The sequence below is a fragment of the Cryphonectria parasitica genome (assembly GCF_011745365.1).
Source record: "Cryphonectria parasitica EP155 unplaced genomic scaffold M406scaffold_1, whole genome shotgun sequence".
NCBI lineage: Eukaryota > Fungi > Ascomycota > Sordariomycetes > Diaporthales > Cryphonectriaceae > Cryphonectria > Cryphonectria parasitica.
The window spans coordinates 888525-906402 of NW_024468909.1; the positions used below are offsets into that span (position 1 = coordinate 888525).

The 17878-nt window shown below is 53.6% G+C and overlaps 4 protein-coding genes across 4 annotated transcripts; 1 reads left to right on the forward strand and 3 right to left on the reverse strand.

Annotated features, from left to right (window-relative positions):
* Window positions 1–3343: 3343 nt before the first annotated feature.
* On the reverse strand, window positions 3344–6231 carry M406DRAFT_76457 (uncharacterized protein). Its single transcript, XM_040925949.1, has 2 exons — window positions 4231–6231; window positions 3344–4128 (listed from the first exon to the last, which is right to left on the reverse strand). Exons 1-2 carry the CDS (start codon window positions 5563–5565, stop codon window positions 3646–3648), a joined length of 1818 nt encoding a protein of 605 aa, XP_040780620.1. The 5' UTR covers window positions 5566–6231; the 3' UTR covers window positions 3344–3645.
* A 496-nt stretch (window positions 6232–6727) lies between these two features.
* M406DRAFT_320014 (putative class E vacuolar-protein sorting and endocytosis factor) lies at window positions 6728–8188 on the reverse strand. The gene is made up of 5 exons (XM_040919335.1): window positions 8004–8188; window positions 7722–7936; window positions 7605–7665; window positions 7286–7543; window positions 6728–7226 (listed from the first exon to the last, which is right to left on the reverse strand). The coding sequence occupies exons 1-5, from the start codon at window positions 8007–8009 to the stop codon at window positions 7092–7094; spliced, it is 675 nt and encodes a 224-aa protein (XP_040780621.1). The 5' UTR covers window positions 8010–8188; the 3' UTR covers window positions 6728–7091.
* A 511-nt stretch (window positions 8189–8699) lies between these two features.
* On the forward strand, window positions 8700–11809 carry M406DRAFT_270614 (uncharacterized protein). The gene is made up of 2 exons (XM_040918085.1): window positions 8700–11148; window positions 11207–11809. The coding sequence occupies exons 1-2, from the start codon at window positions 8730–8732 to the stop codon at window positions 11554–11556; spliced, it is 2769 nt and encodes a 922-aa protein (XP_040780622.1). The 5' UTR covers window positions 8700–8729; the 3' UTR covers window positions 11557–11809.
* A 594-nt stretch (window positions 11810–12403) lies between these two features.
* Window positions 12404–13083, reverse strand: M406DRAFT_34096 (Putative mitochondria import translocase TOM22; the record flags this gene model as incomplete). Its single annotated transcript, XM_040921608.1, has 2 exons — window positions 12404–12789; window positions 12996–13083. 2 exons carry the CDS (start codon window positions 13081–13083, stop codon window positions 12404–12406), a joined length of 474 nt encoding a protein of 157 aa, XP_040780623.1.
* Between the last annotated feature and the right edge of the window lie 4795 nt (window positions 13084–17878).

The window sequence follows — 17878 nt, forward strand, 5'->3', positions numbered from 1 at the left end:
ACTCTCAGACGTACCATCCTCCCGCCTCGGCAACCACAGCCTCGTGGGCCTCCTTGACCTTGACGTCGTCCAGGCCATTCAGCGACATGTCCACCTCCCAGCCTGAGGATCAAATTCGTGTTTCCCAGAACCAGAAACAGAAAGATAGGGATCAGGCTGGCTTGGCTGGCTCAGCGGGCGCGCCGCTGCACTGCGCTCTTCCTCCTCTTCGTTTTGCTCTCTCCGTCTCTCACACACTCTTCCTTTCCCCCTTCTGCTTATCGTCGTCGTCGTCGTCGTCGCCTGCTTATCGTGAGGGGGCCCGTTTGCGCAGGGTGGTGGCGGCGGCGGCGGCTCGTGCGGGTTTTCCGTGACAAAGCAGACCCTCAGGGGTTTGGCACGACTACGTGGTATTGCAGTCGTCGTGAGGGTAGCAGTGACGAGCCGAGGCGTTTGCAGGGCGCAGCAGTCGAATCGAACCGGTCGAAACCATGTGGGAAAACATTCGTTTGGGTAAACTTGTCGTGGAGGGAGGAGTGACGTGAAGGGCGTGCGATGTTTCGGGTTGTCGGGCGCAGAATGTGTGTGTGTGTGTGTGGTTGCGAAGCAGTTTGGTTGGGTAGGAAGGAAAATGGATGTCCTCCTTCTCTCCTCCTCTTTGAAGCTTTAGAGAAAGTGACCAGTATGAAAAGAGGAAGTGGAAGATGCAGGGGTAAATTAGTGTGGGAAAAGAGTGAACATGCAAGCCGTCTGGGGTAGGGAACGGAGCTGTCTGGTACTGTAGAAAATATCCCCGTCCCCACTGCGACGGTGTCTCTGCCCTGGCCAGCACAACGATAAAAAGAAGGGGAAAAAAGACGTGCTCAGATAGAGGAGGCAAAGGCTTACGTCGTGAAACCTCAGATGCGAGAGAAAAGCATTGATACTATGCTGGCAATTTGAGGTTTCTGCCAATACAAAGCCAATGCTGCCCCGGCACTAAGAAAGCAAGACCTCAAGCCGCCCAGGGGTTCCCTTGACTCGCTCCTCACAACGGCCAGCCCAGGCACGGAGAATTATGGTCGACCGACAGGACAATGCCAGTCTGCTTGTTGATGTTGTAACTGCTATAGTCGAGTTAGAGCAGAACTGTACCATTATGGGAATGTGTAGTCAGCCCTGCGCAGATGAGGGCGAGCAAGTAGTAGGTGGGCCGCTAAACTCTTGTGTTTCCCAGTTCGGTATGCAGGATGCATTGACCCACGAAGCCAGATATGATTACTATGATTGCGACACCTGACCGGACCTGTGCGGTGCTGGGCATCGGTGCTGGGCAAGTTAGAACCCGAGTACTTCTGTAGAGAGGGCGGGTACATCTATTGCAGCGTGTTCCGCCCCTTGGCAGCCGGTCATCACTTTGTCTTCCTAACGTCTTTGTCGTTGAGGTGGCAGGCGCGCTCAAACATCCGGTGCCCGTGTGCCTGCATGCCCTGTGTGGTGCACGACCGAGCGAAGGAGAGGAGCCTGTCCCACTTCCTTATGCCTGTAATCGCTTCTGGGCAGGGCCTTGCCAGGGGATGGAGGGGGCCCCATGTCAGGGACAGCCCCTGCCCGTGGGCTCCATGTTCCTGCGTCGATTGTCACCAAAGCTTCTTGAAATCATCTACTACCGTGTGTACTACTGTAGTGGGACCATACGAGGTACAGTACTTGCATACCACTGTAATCAGTAATTTACAAGCATGCCACGTACTGTGTGGCCATTCTCCTGTCACCTTTACGACAACAGCATCCATATCTAACCCTAGCCTCCAAAACGCGCACACAAAAACAGATACACAGCCCTCATTGGCTACCTTTTGTCGCATGAAAGTATCGCGACCAGCATGCAGTCTCAGAACGGAGCGACAGAGAGTCTACCACGTTGCGTGTGGAGTATATGATCCCGTAGTTACTATGGTACATACATGCTGTGTGGCCCCCACCACCACATGCGACTTACTGAACCCACAAGGACCTCCCTCCAGAGATACCACAACCACCTGCCATCCACCCCCCAGGCCCATTAACTGACTCACTCACATTCGGCATTTGCGGTCTTGAGAGAAAGACTACATTGAGAAAAGGGCCTGACCCGTCCCGGACCGCCTTTAATGCCCGAGTTGGTGACACGAGGGGAAGAGGAGAAAAGACACCAAAAAAGAGGCCTAAGAATAACTACTTAAAACTAAACCATCCCTCCCCAGGCGAACGGCCTCTTTGTCTTCCGGTCCGGGCATCCATAAACAACTGGGGATCACCCCCGTTATCCAAAAAGAATTCTCGAGTGATCGGCCTCCCCCTTCTCCCTGCCTCTCTCGTTCGGACTCGCCTTGTTCCCCAACACACACACTCTCCTTCTCCCTCTCAGACACACACGCCACAGAGAAGGGGAATGAGTGGAGGGAGGGGGGACCCAGAGGAGACCGTTCCCCAGTCCGAATTGGGTGGACATCATGAAGATCGCCCGGAAGAACCAAGGGCGCCCGGGGCCTACTACGGAGCCCGGACTCTCCTTTGCCTTTCCTTTGGCCTTTCTCCCGCCCTTTCCCTCCTCTCTCGAGACAGGATTGTCACGAGCGTTGCTGTAAAGAGACCCCCTCTCCGACCTGATCATGTATCTGATACTCATCACGTCCATAGCATAGCACTTAGTCCTACAGCAAATACATCAATTACCGGCTGCCCGCTCTCACTGCGGGCGGGCCCTGTTTCGTTATGCATATGCTATGACACTACCAAACTGACAGAGCAGCAGCACATACATACCATAGTACTATCACATACTACAGTACATGGCGCCTCACAGTGTCCAATCTCAAATCCAATCTCGAACAGGCCGCAATTTCGGCAGCCCCCCCCCCCCTTCTTCTTCTTCTTCCCTCCCTGGCCGCACAGTTCATGTCAATGACTAGCAGTTGGTCCGTGCTAAAAGAATCGCCGAACTGATCCCCTTCCAGATCCATCTTAACCTTGAGTGACATTTCCCATGCTCAAGCAAACAAAAAAAAAAAAAAAAAAAAAAAAAAGTCTCTCCTCCCCACACACACTTTAACACTGATGTCGGCAGTCAAAAAATGGAATTGCATTACTTAAAAGGGGAAAAAGAAAAACAAAAAAATATGAGGAGGGTTGGACAGAACCACCCTGGCAAAAGCTTAAAAGTATAAGCGTCGGTCCGGACGTAGCAGTGCAGTCCTGTTACTGTAAAAGGGGGTGCGTGTAAGTGTGGGATACGTGAAGCCAGACCAAATCGAGCCAGACCAGCGGGCTACAAACTGCGTTGTGCACACAAACAACTCCGTCTACGTATGTGTTGCATGGAAAGAATATCGCAATGCAGTGACGAGGTTACTCTGACTTCCTGTGCTCAATTTCCCTCTGGAGAACCACAATGCAGAGCTTGCGTCCCGTTCGATGTGAATAGAATGACCAGCCCGGAAAGCACTCCCAACCTTGCTGGTGAATAACATTGAAGCGTGCTTTCTTATCATATTTCCATCCTGCCTCTTCTACCTCATAATTTCGTGCGTATTCCGATTGTCATGAAGACGCCGCCGAGTTTCCTGCACGCAATGAAACCGGCAGCTCATGACAACAAGAGGGGAGAACAAGGTCGGGACACACAACGAACTGGCCCACCACTCCTTAAGACTCTTTAGCCAACTCCTGGTTGGGAGGATCAGGCTCGGTAGCAGGCTTGTCTGGCGTGCTTTCTATCTCGCCGTCCATCTCCAAGGGCTCCTCCTCCAGAGATCCCTGGAGGGTCGTAGGCGTAAAAGAAGCGCTGTCATTGTCGGGTCGTATAGGGTCATGTCCCTTGCCGCTGTTGCTCGCCGAAACCCCGATGGCAGTCCCGCCCTCTTCGATTTGCTTCTTCACGTCGCCCACGATTTTTTCGACCTCACTGATCTTACCGGTCGTCGACGTCGGGTCGACCTCCACACCGATATCCTTCCTATTCTGACTCTCGACCAGGGCCTCCTTGTCGAAGCGAACGATCATGCATGACAGGTTGTCGGTACTGAAGCGGGCAAGCGCGTGGTCTACCAGGAGCTTGGAGGCTGAGCTGGGGTCTTGGACATTGCGGACCAGGTCAACCGCTTCCTGGTCTGTGCAAACATCCCATAGCTATCGATCCGGTCTGTCAGTTTCTTTTCGCAGGATGAGGATGAAAACGCAAAAGGAAGAACAAGAGAGAAAAGAACAAGAATAGAGGCAATGAGTACTTACACCATCGCATGCAATGATAATAAACTCGTCCATGTCCGGCTGGATGACAGTCTCCGTGGTGTACGGGTGACCGGTGACAAGGTCCTTCATATAGGAGTCGCCAAGTGCCCGGGTGACTGCGAGCACACCGTTAACGCGATTGTTAAGGATCAATCCGCCCGCATTCGTGATGCGCTTTCCCTCGTTCTCGTCGCTGCCCTTGTGGTCATACGACAGGCGCAGGGCCTTGCCAAAGCGACACAAGACGATCCGAGCATCTCCGACGTTGGCCGTGTACAGAACCCGCTGTCTCGATGCAGTGCCCTTGAGCTTGGCGCGCTCGGCCTCTGGATTCTGCTTGGACTCCGTATTCGCCTCGGTGCTGTCCGATGTCTTTTCGGGCACCTTTTCCGTGGCCTTGGCCAGCGCGGGCGCGATAGACTGAGAGCCGGTCTGGGAAACATTGCTGGGAACCCGGTCTTCCCAACGCAACACGGCGATGGCCGCGGTGCAGCCGCTGTTCTTGAGAGGTAGCTTCTCGAGCTGGGTGTCGACAGTAGTAAACGTCTGGTCCAGGAGCTCCGGTATGGCGGCATTCGGGTTCTTCTTGATGATGTCCTCAAGGATGATGTGCAGCTTCTTCCCACACCAGTCTGCTGCGAAGGTACCGGCATGACCATCAAAGATAGCAAAGTAGCCATTGTCCGTCTCCAACATATCCTGCGCAGCCGACGCACAGCTGTCACCCGAGGCTTTCGACGATTTCGCGCCGCCCGCTTCCGAGGGCAAGGCCGGGGCAGGGGTATGCAGGAAGTTGTATAGGAAAGCATGGGTGTCCTCCATCGTCCGCCTACACTTCTTGTTCCTATCCTCCCACACACCGACGCGAAAAGTAGACTTTGGGCCGGGAAGGGATTCGCCGGCAGCGTTGTTATGCTGGCCCTGGGGCACTGCAAGGGAAGGATCCTGCTTGCCCAACTTCTGAAGGGGCGTCTGCTGCGCGGGAGAGCCTAGATCACTATTGCTCCTACCCCCAACCTGGGCAAAATTGAGGGTGTTCTTCGCACTCGCGATAAGACTGCTAGCCTTGCTGCTAACACCGCTACTCCGTCTCTTGGCCGCAGCGGCGCCGGTGCTGGGAGGACTGCCATTGCCGCTGCGCTTCTCGCCGCTTGCAACCTGATCCGTAGTCCTGATGGGCTTGGGCGGGGAGTCGCTGGAAGGCGAACCGGGAGCAGCGTTGGGACTGGTAGGGTCGTCCTCGGGCGAAGGCGACTTGCTGCTGGGCTTGGCAGTTGACTCGGGAGGAGAATTGCTGTCTGCCTTCTGCGCAGAGCCAGATGAGCCGCCGAACATCTTACTGAACAGCAGACCTCCTTGAGCGGAGAGACTGCGACGCTTGGATCCTGCCAGATTGTCTTGGGGAGGGGGGGAAGAGAGAGGAGAAATCAAGGGAGGTATGGGAGGTTTCGTGGGGCTGGGCACTTGGGCTCAGAGATGTGTGAGGCGAATGACGTTGTGGCTAACGTCAAAGCTGGTTTAACCGTCGTGTGCGCGCTGGCGTGAATTCGCGGGGTTGACAGCTTGACTGTGGATAGCGGCTGTCAGGGTAGGTCCTGTAATCGAGAGGCTCAGGTCTGCGGTCAGCAATGGCCTTTCAGTATCTGGAGTCAGAGAGAAGAGAGACAGAGGACGTGGTCGATGATGAACGTCTTGTAGTAGGATGGCTATGGCGTAAGAAAGCAAGCCCAGTCCAGTAGTGCTGGGAAGGTGTGAGGGTCGAGGTCCCAAAAGGTGTCTGTCTGTCCCCCGCGGTTGCGACGGAACGGGGCGAGTCCACTGTAGGTATGGACTAGTGAGCTGCTAGCCCAGATCGGATGCATAGGGCAAATTCGCAAGACGCGAGCAGAATCACTGGAGGTTGATAAATAAATCATGCAAGAGCGAGACACATAAGTGTACGATACTGGCGAGAGCGTCAAGTTTCCTTCCAAGGGCCAAGCCAGCAGGAAACAAAGTGTGTTTTCCCGTCACTGCTCAGTGCTTGCCTGACTTCGTGTTGGGCAGACTTGCCAGAGCGTTTGTTACCTTTGTCTTAGGTACAGGGCGTTGTGGTGTTGGTTGGTGCAGACTGGGCAGCGGTACGTCATTGATAGCCTAGCCACAACGGGTCAAAGTTGCAACTTGTAGGTGCAGGCCTACTACCCAAGCACGGCAAGCTATGGTAGGCGTACTGCACAGGTACAAGGCTCACAACCCAAGTGCACAGGCACTTGCTTTTCTCAGATTTCGCGCTCGCTCGAGGGGCGCAAACGACGTGGGGTCTCGTGTGAGAAAATGATGTAATAAAGGTGTGGCAAGCATTGGGATACGGAGCAGCCAAGGTCTGATGACAACATCAGACAAAAGAACAATGCACCTGCTTGCAAATGGAAGCACAGGCAGGAATTGTCCAATGCACCAATGACGGACTCACTTTCTCACACAACTTTAACTTTCAAGCAGTTTCAAGCACAAGCACAAGCAACGCATATCTCTCAGCGTTTTCCGCAGCAAGGCGTAGGTAGAAGTGATGGAGCTGATTTCAGGCTTCCCGCAAACCAGGATCAATCAATCAATGCTTGCATTGCGGTCCTTGACAAGCTCCAATCATACAAATGAATGCTCAACATTTCCAATGAGTTGTCCAATTCTCAAGTTGACACATGCCCTATGCTGGCAATATAATTCTTTTTGTAAAGGTATCAGCTGCGAGAAGCCGCTGCTGCTTCTTGGCGCGTATAGTAGGCGACCGGAACTCCACAGCATGTGCAAGAAGACCGTCCGGCATTTGGCTACAGAACACGAATTCCCATATTCAAGAACCGACCGTCCAACCGCTGTCATCTTCTCAGGCTGTCCAGTCGAGCTTGGAGGTCATCGTCGCCGGGGTCAAGCCCACCACCGCTTGGGACCGCTTGAGCAACCCGGCCCTCCGCCACGGCGGTTGTCTGGAGGCCGGATGGTGTCTCGCCCATCTGATAGAACACCACGTTAGTCCCATGCTCAAGGGCTGCTTCTTGATATTGTCACTCACCGATTGACTCAGATCGACCCCGATCTCCTCGAGGACTTGTTCCACGACCTCGTCCCCTTCTTCTTCGACACCGGTGTCCATCGCGTCATCAATCGCGATGTCCACCATCTCTTGCCGCTGGTCCATAATGTCGTTCTCTCTCTCGAACTCCATGGCTATCCTCTGTAGTTGTGGGAGGTTCATGCTCTTGTTCATGCTGCCGAGGGCGACAGTAGCGCCTTTCATAGCTTGCATCATCTGCTCGTTCGTCCGATAGGTCTGGGGGGAACTAAGTCAGCGAGGTGACCTGCTGCTCAGGGTGAGTTGGCCGGTATCGTACCTGTAGGCGCAGAGAGATCTTCTGCAGCTGGCTCCGCATGCCGTAAAACTTCTCGATATACCTGGGGGCCATCATCAACCTATGGTCAAGATTATCGGTGTTGCCCAGCAGTCGTACCTCCTCGTCCGCACGAGATCCTTCGCCTGGATCTTGGCCGCGCCCATCTGATTCTTCTGTGCGTTCTGCTTGATCTGTGTGACCAGCGTCTTCTCCTGTTTCTCCAGCTTCACTCGGACCTGGTCAAGCTCGCGGATGGCCTTGTCGAGCATTCGCTGGTTCTTGCGTAGACGCTCGGCGGGCGTCATGCGCTTTCCGAAGGCCCATTCTAGGATCTGCCCGTTACATGTGGTGATCAGAGCAAGTCAACTTCCTAGATCTCTCGAGTAGCTCGTAACTCACGTTCATGATATCTACAACAACGGCGGTCCCGCTGATAAAGATCAACTGATAACGTGCTCGAGCTCGTCAGAGCAAGTGCCTCGGGAGGTGAGCGCGGAGAGACAACCGATGTCGTATCGATCTCGAGATAGCCCGTAGAAAGCGAATTACACTCTCCGCAATATGTTGTCTGGATCTTTAGTGGCGGTGATACGTAAGAAGTGAATCTTGGAGGGGATGGGCAGGTGTCATTTGACGACATGCAGCCTGCTGTTGAATCAAGGTGCCCAAGCCATGTTCGACTTGGCGCTGTCAGGACAAGCCCCTACCCTGCACCAACAGCGCTAAGCGGGCAGGCAAGCCACCTAGCAGTGAAAGTCCAGTGCTAGAATTCTACTACGTTGGGTGGTTAGGTAATCGATTTCTCGAAGTCTGGGGATGGGGACAGGCCTGGGCAGGGCCTGGATGTAACGGAAGGCGGAGGCGAATTGACTGGCTGTTGGAAGCCAAAACTGGGTGGCCCTGGAGGAGCAACTTTACTTTTTTACAGGGCATGCATCGCGCGCATGTGAGTGCATGAATTTGTGGAACGGATCCTCGTCCTGGCCCAACTCCATCCGCCGACCAAAAAATAGAGTCACCAGTTTTCATCTTTGCCCCCCCCCCCTTCATTCTTTCCTTCTTCCCTCCACATCATTCCCTTCTCTTCCTCAATTCATCACATCAGATGGACGTGCACGATCCAAAATGAGTCAAGACTATTTCAGCGACAAGGGCAAGTCGCCGGCGCGGCAAGTCGACGACGAGACGACTTCATCCTCCAATTCCGATGACGTCGCGAACCATAGCCGCTCACCAACCATCAACACCAACAACAACAACGGTGGCCTGCTCCCGGCCTTCGCGACCATCGGCTCTGGGTCAACGTCCAAGTACGGCGCGCAGCTCCAGGAGATGATCGAGAGGGACTCTGGCTATGGTGGGTCTATCGCCAGCGGACCCGTGGGCAACGCGCTGATGCCGGACACGCCAGCCTGGGAAAATGCGACACACGCCGACACGCCACCCCGCTCGGCGGTTGCTGACCGGCGGCTTCAGACCAGCGCCGTGCATCAGCTGTGGTACAATCAGCAACGAGGGGTTCTCAATCGGGCTATCAACAAGGTCATTGACCTCCTCACCGAGCTGCAGGATGAGAACGCGAAATGGCCTGCCCACTACCCATCGGTCCAGCGAAATGAGATCGACTCCACTTCCTCTTCCCCGACGAGACCTGAGTTCCGACACCATTTCTCGAATCTCGATGACTTTGCTGCCTCAGCCCACAGATCACCCCCGCCACCGATCAGGCGTGCGATGACGTCCCTGGAGGATCATGCTGAGTCAAGCAAGGTAGCCGAGAAGAGACTCGGGGCAGAGCCACGGCTTGTTACGCCTCAGATTGCTCAAGAGTTTTCTATATTGAAACTGGATCTGAAATTGGGGTCTCTGCACCAGACGCAGCTGGTCCACTCGCTGGAGAAGGGATCGATCGCGTCCCTGCTCGACGGCAAGATCAGCTCCAGCATCGCACACCTCCTTAAACTACGGGAACGGATAGAAGATACCGCGAGCAAAGTCCTCATCACGGGAGACCTCAACGCTGGGAAGTCGACCTTCTGCAATGCCCTGCTGAGGAGGAAGGTTCTACCGGAAGACCAGCAGCCTTGCACGAGCATCTTCTGCGAGGTCTTGGACTACAAGGAGAACAGCAACGTCGAGGAGGTCCACGCGGTCCACAAGGATGCCATCTACGATCGGAACGACGAGACAACCTACGACGTTTACACCTTGGCTCAGCTCGAGGACATCGTCATCGATAACGATGCCTATCTGATGTGCAAGGTCTACGTGAGGGAGGTGCGGTCCCTCGACGAGTCCTTGCTGAATAATGGCGTGGTGGATATAGCACTTATCGATGCGCCTGGTCTCAACTCAGACACAACCAAGACCACCGCCGTCTTTGCCCGGCAGGAGGAGATTGACGTTGTTGTCTTCGTGGTCTCTGCCGCCAATCACTTCACACAGTCGGCGAAGGAATTCCTGTGGGCCGCAGCAGCAGAGAAGGCTTATCTCTTTATCGTGGTCAACGGCTTTGACATGATCAGAGATCAACGGCGATGTCAGAAGATGATCCTCGACCAAGTTTCTGGCATAAGCCCGAGGACGCACAAGGAGTCAGCCGAGCTTGTCCACTTTGTATCAAGCAACGCGATACCAATGATGCCTACACCACCAGGTGGACCAGGTGGCGATGGGAGCGGCAGCTCAAGTGGAGGAGGCGGCGGTGATGACCCTAGCGATCCGAAGGGTAAAGGCAAGGACAAAGAGAAGATGCGGGACTTCCAGAACCTGGAGCAGTCCCTGCGGAGGTTCGTCCTGGAGAAACGAGCACGTTCGAAGCTTGCTCCGGCCAAGCATTATTTGCTCAATATTCTGGCCGACGTCAACTCCTTGGCGACGGTAAATGCTGAGGTCGCCCAGTCCGAGGTGGACCGTGTGGGCAAAGAGTTACGGGAGATCGAACCCCAGCTCGAGGCCAGCAAGAAGGCTCAGAGCAAGATCACGGACGAGGTCAACCAGACCATTGACGAGACATGCGACGACGTCTACCAGCACACCCGCGGCAGTCTTAACGAGGCCATTGCGCATGCGGACGAGAACATCAACGTTCCTTATCCTGGACTGTTCCAGGCCTTTGACTACGCTGAAGAGCTGAAGGAGGCTATGTTGCAAGGCATCCAGGCTTGTGTGAGCAATTGCGAGGAATACGCACGCGGACAGGCTGTTGGTGGTGTCAACGCCATCAAGCAGCTCGGTATCTTGCATCTGGGCAATGAGTATGCCGGACTCAACTTCCATCCAGACGTCATGTTCCGGCGCAGACGTGACGTTCTGGCTAAGCAGATTGACGTGCCGACCGAGCTCTTTGATTTTGTTGACTGGTCAACCATCATGCAACGACAAGAGAAGGTGGCCGGCACGGGTATGGCACTCACTGTGGCTACGACCGTCGGCATGCAGGTTGTCGGTGGATACAGCTGGATGGACCATGCCTTCAGCGCTGCTCGAATCGTTGGCAACGATAATCTGCGCCGGATAATTGTCCCTGGCTTGGTTCTTGCAGGTATGTACTTCCAGCTCACCACTTAACTTCATAAATCTGTACTGACAACTGTCCATAGCCGCCGCAGCCGCAGTTTATGTCCTCAACCAGATCCCCCAATCTCTGCCCCACCGCCTTTCCAACAAGATCTCAGCACAGCTGACCGCTATGGAGTATGTGCACAACAACGCACAACGCATCTCAGGCTCCGTCCGCAAGGTCCTACACACGCCCAAGGACCATGTCGTCTTCAACCTAAATCGCTCGGTGGAGCAACTGGGCCAGCGTCGCGAGGAGACGCTCAAGGTCAAGAAGGAGAGCCACGACGCACTGCGGTACTTCACGAACCTGGTCCGCAACAGTGCAGACCAGAAAGCGCAGGTCGAAGGTGTGGACCTCGAAGGCGTTCCCGCCGCGGCGGCGATGTAGCCAGCTCTTTGGGACGTGACTCTTAGCTAGGTGGCATGATGGTTGTCACGCAAGTCCTCATCAGAGCTCTGACATGACGGCTTGGGGTGGGCTGAGAAAGAAAAATGAAGAAAAGAAAAACAAAATGAGAAAAGGAAAAACGTTCAATACCCCTCTCTACACAAGTCGGATCGACTACTGGTAGCCTTTTATAACTTTGATAGCAACATCCCACGGCGTTCTAGAGCATATGAAAACCGCATGAATTGATTACATCCTTAGGCACGATGTGTGTGCTCTGATCTTCTGAGGCTGGCATGTGCGTAGACTTTTGAAGATGTTGTGTTGATAGACATGAGGTTTCAAGAATGTACAACGCCAGCTAGAATGCGTGATGATCAAGCAGACTCCACTTCGAGTCGTGTTGATACCACAAAACATCTAGTATGGAACACACTGGGCCGACAAGCGGTTCCCACGGACAGATCAACACAAGCACAGACGAACAGTCTTCATGTGGACGAGCTTCAAGAGCTCCGAGGTTCGAAAAAGTCAAAACTCCATTTCCATATTGACCGATTGCCTCTGGCCGTTCCGAGCCGAGGTCTTATGCAAGTATACACGAGGGCCTCTCATTTCAGCCCTTTCATAGACAAGAGAAAGATAGAGAAGAGTTCCTTTTCCCCAGACATCCAGTCCCCCATATGCGGAATGTGTGATGGCTTAGATGTTACCAATACAGAACATCGACACAATCAGAAGGGAAGAGAGAGAAGAACGAAGAAAGAATTCCACCTCCCTTCTCAACCGTTGCATCACATCATCATCAAACTACTAAATAAAGAGCCCCTACATCTAAGATTCTCCTTCACAGCGCAGGCCTCGCCTGCACACCGCCCTCCTTGCCGAGGGCGTCTCCAATCCTGTCTGCAGTGCTGCCGTCCGCGCCGCCGGCGGTGAGAAGATCTTGACCCTGCTCGCGCTGGCGCATCTCCTGCTCCATGGCGATCATCTGCTGCTCCTCTGCCCAGCACAGGGCGAAGGGGACACCGATCAGCAGGGCGGAGACGGAGATGGACCACATGGAGCGACCGGCGAAGAAAAGGACGCCGGTAATGACGCGGCGGGTAGTCTGGTACTTTCCGTAGAACCAGGAGCGGGTGGTTGGGGGGATGATGTCGCGGAGGGCTAAGAGGCGGTCCGCGAGGGTCTCGGCGGTAGGGTCGAAGTCTGAGTCGTTGGAGATCTCGGAGTCTGTGAGGAGAAGGGAGGGAGAATCGTTAGCAAATTGGTGGCTAGACCAAATGATTGAGACAGAGAGCTGGCAGCGTGGTGGTAAGACCAAGGGTGAAGGTGAGGGTGAAGCTGCGACTGATGCTGAAGGGTGCATCTCGAAATTTTGCAATTGCGTCACTACGACGCAGGTGAAACTGCAGAAGAACAGCCGCGGGAGTGCTCACCAGTGTCGGTGTAATCGCCATCCTCCTCCTCAGGGCCAGGCTGGCGCTTCTGGAACTCCTCATCCTCAACCTCGACAAGCTGGACCATCTTGAAGGCCTGTACTTTTGCTTCGGCACGTAGATACTGTTGTTGTAAGTCGTGCAGAACTCGGAATGCTCTTGACAATGCCTCGAGATAGCTGGGCGGCGCAGAGGCGTTGTCTCGTTGTCGCGACTGGAAGAGACCTGCGTCGACTTCGCACTGGAAGGGAACTGGGCTCGCGAGGCGTCTGGCGAGGGGAGAGAGCTGGTCGTAGGATGTGGGAAGGTGACCAAAGGGAAACGTCCGCTTGAGTTGACGTAGGGCAAATACTTTGAGCACTTGCTGCTCAAAAGGCGTCAAATTCTTGAGCAGGGGGCGCTGATCCATGTTGCGCACGGACCTCATCATGGTAGGTGCAAAGTTGGTGTAAAATGATTGGCAGATTCAGAGGTGGTCTGTGCGGTCCAGACTTGGTGACGACTTCCAATTAATGAGAAGAGGCACATGGAAGGAGCAGATGATGGCTACATTCTTGTGTTAGATACTCTACAAGTTAAGTTGAGGTATTCAATCGGGATCATAATATATCTCCTTGTGGTTCGGTTTGTTTATTCCTCTAAGGTCAATCACTGGATCCCAAAAAAGAGTCCACCAAGGCAAGGTCTGCACCAGCCTCAGATGAGCTGGCTGCCCTCGAATGATGCTTGTACTTCTGGTCACTGCTGATCAACATGACACTACTCTCTCAGGGTGCATATAACTATGACTATGATAGAAAAACACAATCAAACCTCAGTAGGTGTTTCCCTAGAACATCTGCTTGAGGAACTTGGCGGCTGGCTATATAGAGAACAATTTCCTCACAGCGAAACAACCATCTCAAAACAATCATTATTCAGCAACAAACCTTCATGCCCACCTCAAGAGGGCATGTTCTCCAGCTTTGAAAGACTCCTTTTGTGATCCTTTATACCTCACAATAATGGGGTATACTCGAGTCTTTTTTTCACGATTACACAGTTCCATGTTCTCATCGAGATCGGTGGATTCTTCAAGACATATCAAACGTTATCATAACTTGAATCTAGCTTGCGTCCGTCTTCCTTCGAAGCTCACTCTAGACACGCAACAGTCATTTTCCTAGCGTCATCCAAAGTACCAAACATTGATCGGTCTGGATGTGTGTTAAGTAACGATCCGAAACTCAGCCTTGCAAGGAGAGTTCAGAGCTGCTATGCTTAATTCACAGCTGGGACAGACAGCCATGAGATGAACTCTCAAATCCAGGCAAACTGACCTCAAGAAACCTGATGCAAATTCCCGAACCTCGGACTTCTGGGAGACACACGAAATTCGAAGGAGGGTTTAATTTTTCCAGAGTTGCTTTTAGCTTCTCTCGTATTACGTTGATCACACTTGCTCAAGCCACACTATCGATCTCATGCGCACGTACTTTGTATAAATTTGCAGACTATTCATTGACATGTTCCCCCCGCGCATCTTATCTGATGTAATGTGCATCTGTAGCACCTGACATATCGGCCATACTATTTCGAGACTGCCACACCTCGATACAAGGAATCTCTTAGTTGCCCTTGTTCTTCTTGCCCTGGTGGTGGGGCTCACGAGCCTCAATTTCCTCGACGTCACGACCATTGTTCTTCTTGCCCTTGCCCTGGTGATGGGGCTCACGGGCCTCGAGATCCTCGACATCACGGCCGTTGTTCTTCTTGCCCTTGCCCTGGTGGTGAGGCTCGCGGGCCTCGAGGTCCTCAACGTCACGACCATTGTTCTTCTTTCCCTTGCCCTGGTGGTGGGGCTCACGAGCCTCAATTTCCTCGACGTCACGACCATTGTTCTTCTTGCCCTTGCCCTGGTGGTGAGGCTCGCGGGCCTCGAGATCCTCGACATCACGGCCGTTGTTCTTCTTGCCCTTTCCTTGGTGATGGGGCTCGCGGGCCTCGAGGTCCTCAACGTCACGACCATTGTTCTTCTTTCCCTTGCCCTGGTGATGGGGCTCACGAGCCTCAAGCTCCTCGATATCGCGGCCGTTGTTCTTCTTGCCCTTTCCTTGGTGGTGGGGCTCACGAGCCTCAACATCACGATCCTCAAGGTCAACCTCCTCTTCCTCCTCGTCATCAACATCGCGACCATTGTTCTTCTTGCCCTTGCCTTGGTGGTGGGGCTCCCGAGCCTCGATCTCCTCAACATCACGGCCGTTGTTCTTCTTGCCCTTGCCCTGATGGTGGGGCTCACGAGCCTCAACATCACGGTCCTCAAGGTCAACCTCCTCTTCCTCCTCGTCATCAACATCGCGACCATTGTTCTTCTTGCCCTTGCCTTGGTGGTGGGGCTCCCGAGCCTCGATCTCCTCAACATCACGGCCGTTGTTCTTCTTGCCCTTGCCCTGATGGTGGGGCTCACGAGCCTCGACATCACGGTCCTCAAGGTCAACTTCCTCCTCCTCTTCATCGACGTCACGGCCGTTGTTCTTCTTGCCCTTGCCCTGGTGGTGAGGCTCGCGGGCCTCGAGGTCCTCGATATCACGACCGTTATTCTTCTTGCCCTTTCCTTGGTGATGGGGCTCGCGGACATCCACATTGACGGGCACAGCCAGCGCGGGACCGGCCAGAGCAGCCATCAGGGCGACGCTGCGGCGCGACAGGGCCACGGAGGTGCTGGGAGCGCTGAGCTCAAAACCAGCGGCGGTCGAGGCCGCAAGGCCCGAGACGAGCAGGCTGAGGACTGAAGGAGCGTGCATCTTGTCGGTTGTGTGTATAAGTAGCGATTGGATGCGCTAAGTTGAAATAGGTATGAAAAAATCACTGGCCGGCCAGGTGAAAGGTGAATGAGTGGATTAGGTGGAGACGAAAGGGGACAACCCAGGCTAAGATGAGAAGAGAAGAGAAAGGGAGAAGGAAAAAAAAAGTGCTCAGCTGATTAGGGATGGAATGTGGCGTGAGCATGTTTGGGAGATGAGAGCGTTTTTGCCTTTATATACGATACTTGCCTCCTTACACGTACGAGATGTTCTTCAGTCATTCGCCCGGGTGAAGACGACGGCCCCTCCGGGGAGAAGGGGGTTCGCAAGCTGCGAACAGCCACGTCTAGCCATGGTCATGCGAGACGGGACGATGACGAGACCAAGTTCGTGGAAACTGTGTTGCGACTTGGGCATAATTTGGGACGATAGAGGGAAGACCAGGCCCTGCTCGCACAAGTGGATTCCGTCTGAGAATCGGTCTCATCGTTCATCCTGGGGCAAATCTGGTTCACCGTGTGCGGCCTCTGAGCCCAAAGATCCATGGGTTGGCATTGCTTTGGCAGTGATGGGACAAGGCTGAGACTGAGCTTAAGAGAGGCGGGACGAGACGTTCTGGGTGTGAGATGAGAGTTTGGTATGGTCTCGAAGAGAGCCAGGGACTACCTGCCCTCACAAGGCTGGTGGCTAATAAGACACAGATCTTGCGAATCTGAGGGCGAAGGACGAACAGATGTTCCCCAGACACTCTGAACAAGCCCTAGAGGCGGGTCCCCGGCGATTTATCCCCGTACATATGCCGTTTTTTCCGATTATACTTCCGATACTGACCTGAAAGTTTCGATTAGCAGCGTGACTCTGTACGTACTCAAAGCTGAGAGGAGATGAATAGATGAGGCCTCAGCTGGTGCAGCTGAGGGTGGTCTTGAAAATCAGAGCGTGATGTCAAGGAAGGTGACAAAGTGGCCCACTCAGATGCTGTGTCTCTCATTCTCTGGTTGATAGCCGAATATATCCATTAAGCATACTTAATGGGATCAACTTTGGATGCAAAATGGCATGGCATCGCGTAAATCATAATCGCCGATCCTTAACACATAAGCCAGGCCTGCAAGGTTGAGGATAGAATACACATGACTATGGATGTCGCTGCGCCAGGATGAGGCTCAAAAGGCGTTGAAACTCGACGCGATTTGTCGTCGCAATGTTCATTTTTCCGAGACAAGTCGTTGTCGAGGCTAAAAGTGCTCTCGTTTGGCTGGTCATTGCCATGACAAGGGAAAAAATTGGAGCAGTTTGAACCCTGTAAATATTCTCCAGTATAGGCAGTAGCAACCATGCTCGTTGTGAAGCGTTTAGCCGGGCGCTATTCCTGGTTCGCCAAGATGAAACGCTCATACCTTCCCCAAGCTCGTGACGGACAACAACCGACCAAGACTCTGAGATGCGACAGCAATGGCTCACAGAATGATACTGGAATTTTTATTATATAATCAGGCTGAGGGGCCAATTGACACACCAATTCTATGTTTTGATACGGCAAAAAATGGCGAGTCATAATCGTAACAGAAATATTCATCGAAGCCCACGAGAGAGACAGGAACGGCCCGGCTGATCGTGGACGAATTACTACTCTGGTTCACTCGAAACACCGTCGACGCCAAGCGACACGCCTCAGAAGAGCAACTCCTGAATCCGCTTCTCCCCACCGCGTCTCTTCAAACACACCCTAGCCTGCGAGGTGTCTCATGAGTCGCTCTGCTTGCATCATCAGACGTCTCGTACCGAATAGCCACTTGTCTCACACAGGTTTGTGTAAACAGTTTGCTTCTCTTCTGCTTCTCTCTCTCTCTTTCATCCTAATTCGCCTCACTTTCCTTCTCTTTCTCTCCCTTTACTCTATTTCGCAAGGGCTGGTTCCTGGTAAAACGTTGATCACACTGCACCAAGCTCTGGTTATTCCTGCTTCCACGATCTTCTGGGAATCATTTCAGATCACAAAGGCTTGGCTCAGTTGATCTGGCTTTGAGACGATCACGAGGCAACTCTATTCACGGAACGACAGTTCCGGCTACGAAGACTACTCAGTCGTCTGTGTTG

Bases quoted from the DNA above. Each gene is read 5' to 3' on its own strand.
- M406DRAFT_76457 (XM_040925949.1), bottom strand. From the start codon at position 5,565: ATGTTCGGCGGCTCATCTGGCTCTGCGCAGAAGGCAGACAGCAATTCT. The intron at 4,129-4,230 runs GTAAGTACTCAT...CCGGATCGATAG, and splicing joins TTATCATTGCATGCGATGGT to CTATGGGATGTTTGCACAGA.
- M406DRAFT_320014 (XM_040919335.1), bottom strand. The intron at 7,544-7,604 runs GTACGATACCGG...AGTTCCCCCCAG, and splicing joins AGATCTCTCTGCGCCTACAG to ACCTATCGGACGAACGAGCA. The intron at 7,227-7,285 runs GTGAGTGACAAT...GTGTTCTATCAG, and splicing joins GGGTCGATCTGAGTCAATCG to ATGGGCGAGACACCATCCGG.
- M406DRAFT_270614 (XM_040918085.1), top strand. From the start codon at position 8,730: ATGAGTCAAGACTATTTCAGCGACAAGGGCAAGTCGCCGGCGCGGCAA. The intron at 11,149-11,206 runs GTATGTACTTCC...AACTGTCCATAG, and splicing joins CCCTGGCTTGGTTCTTGCAG to CCGCCGCAGCCGCAGTTTAT.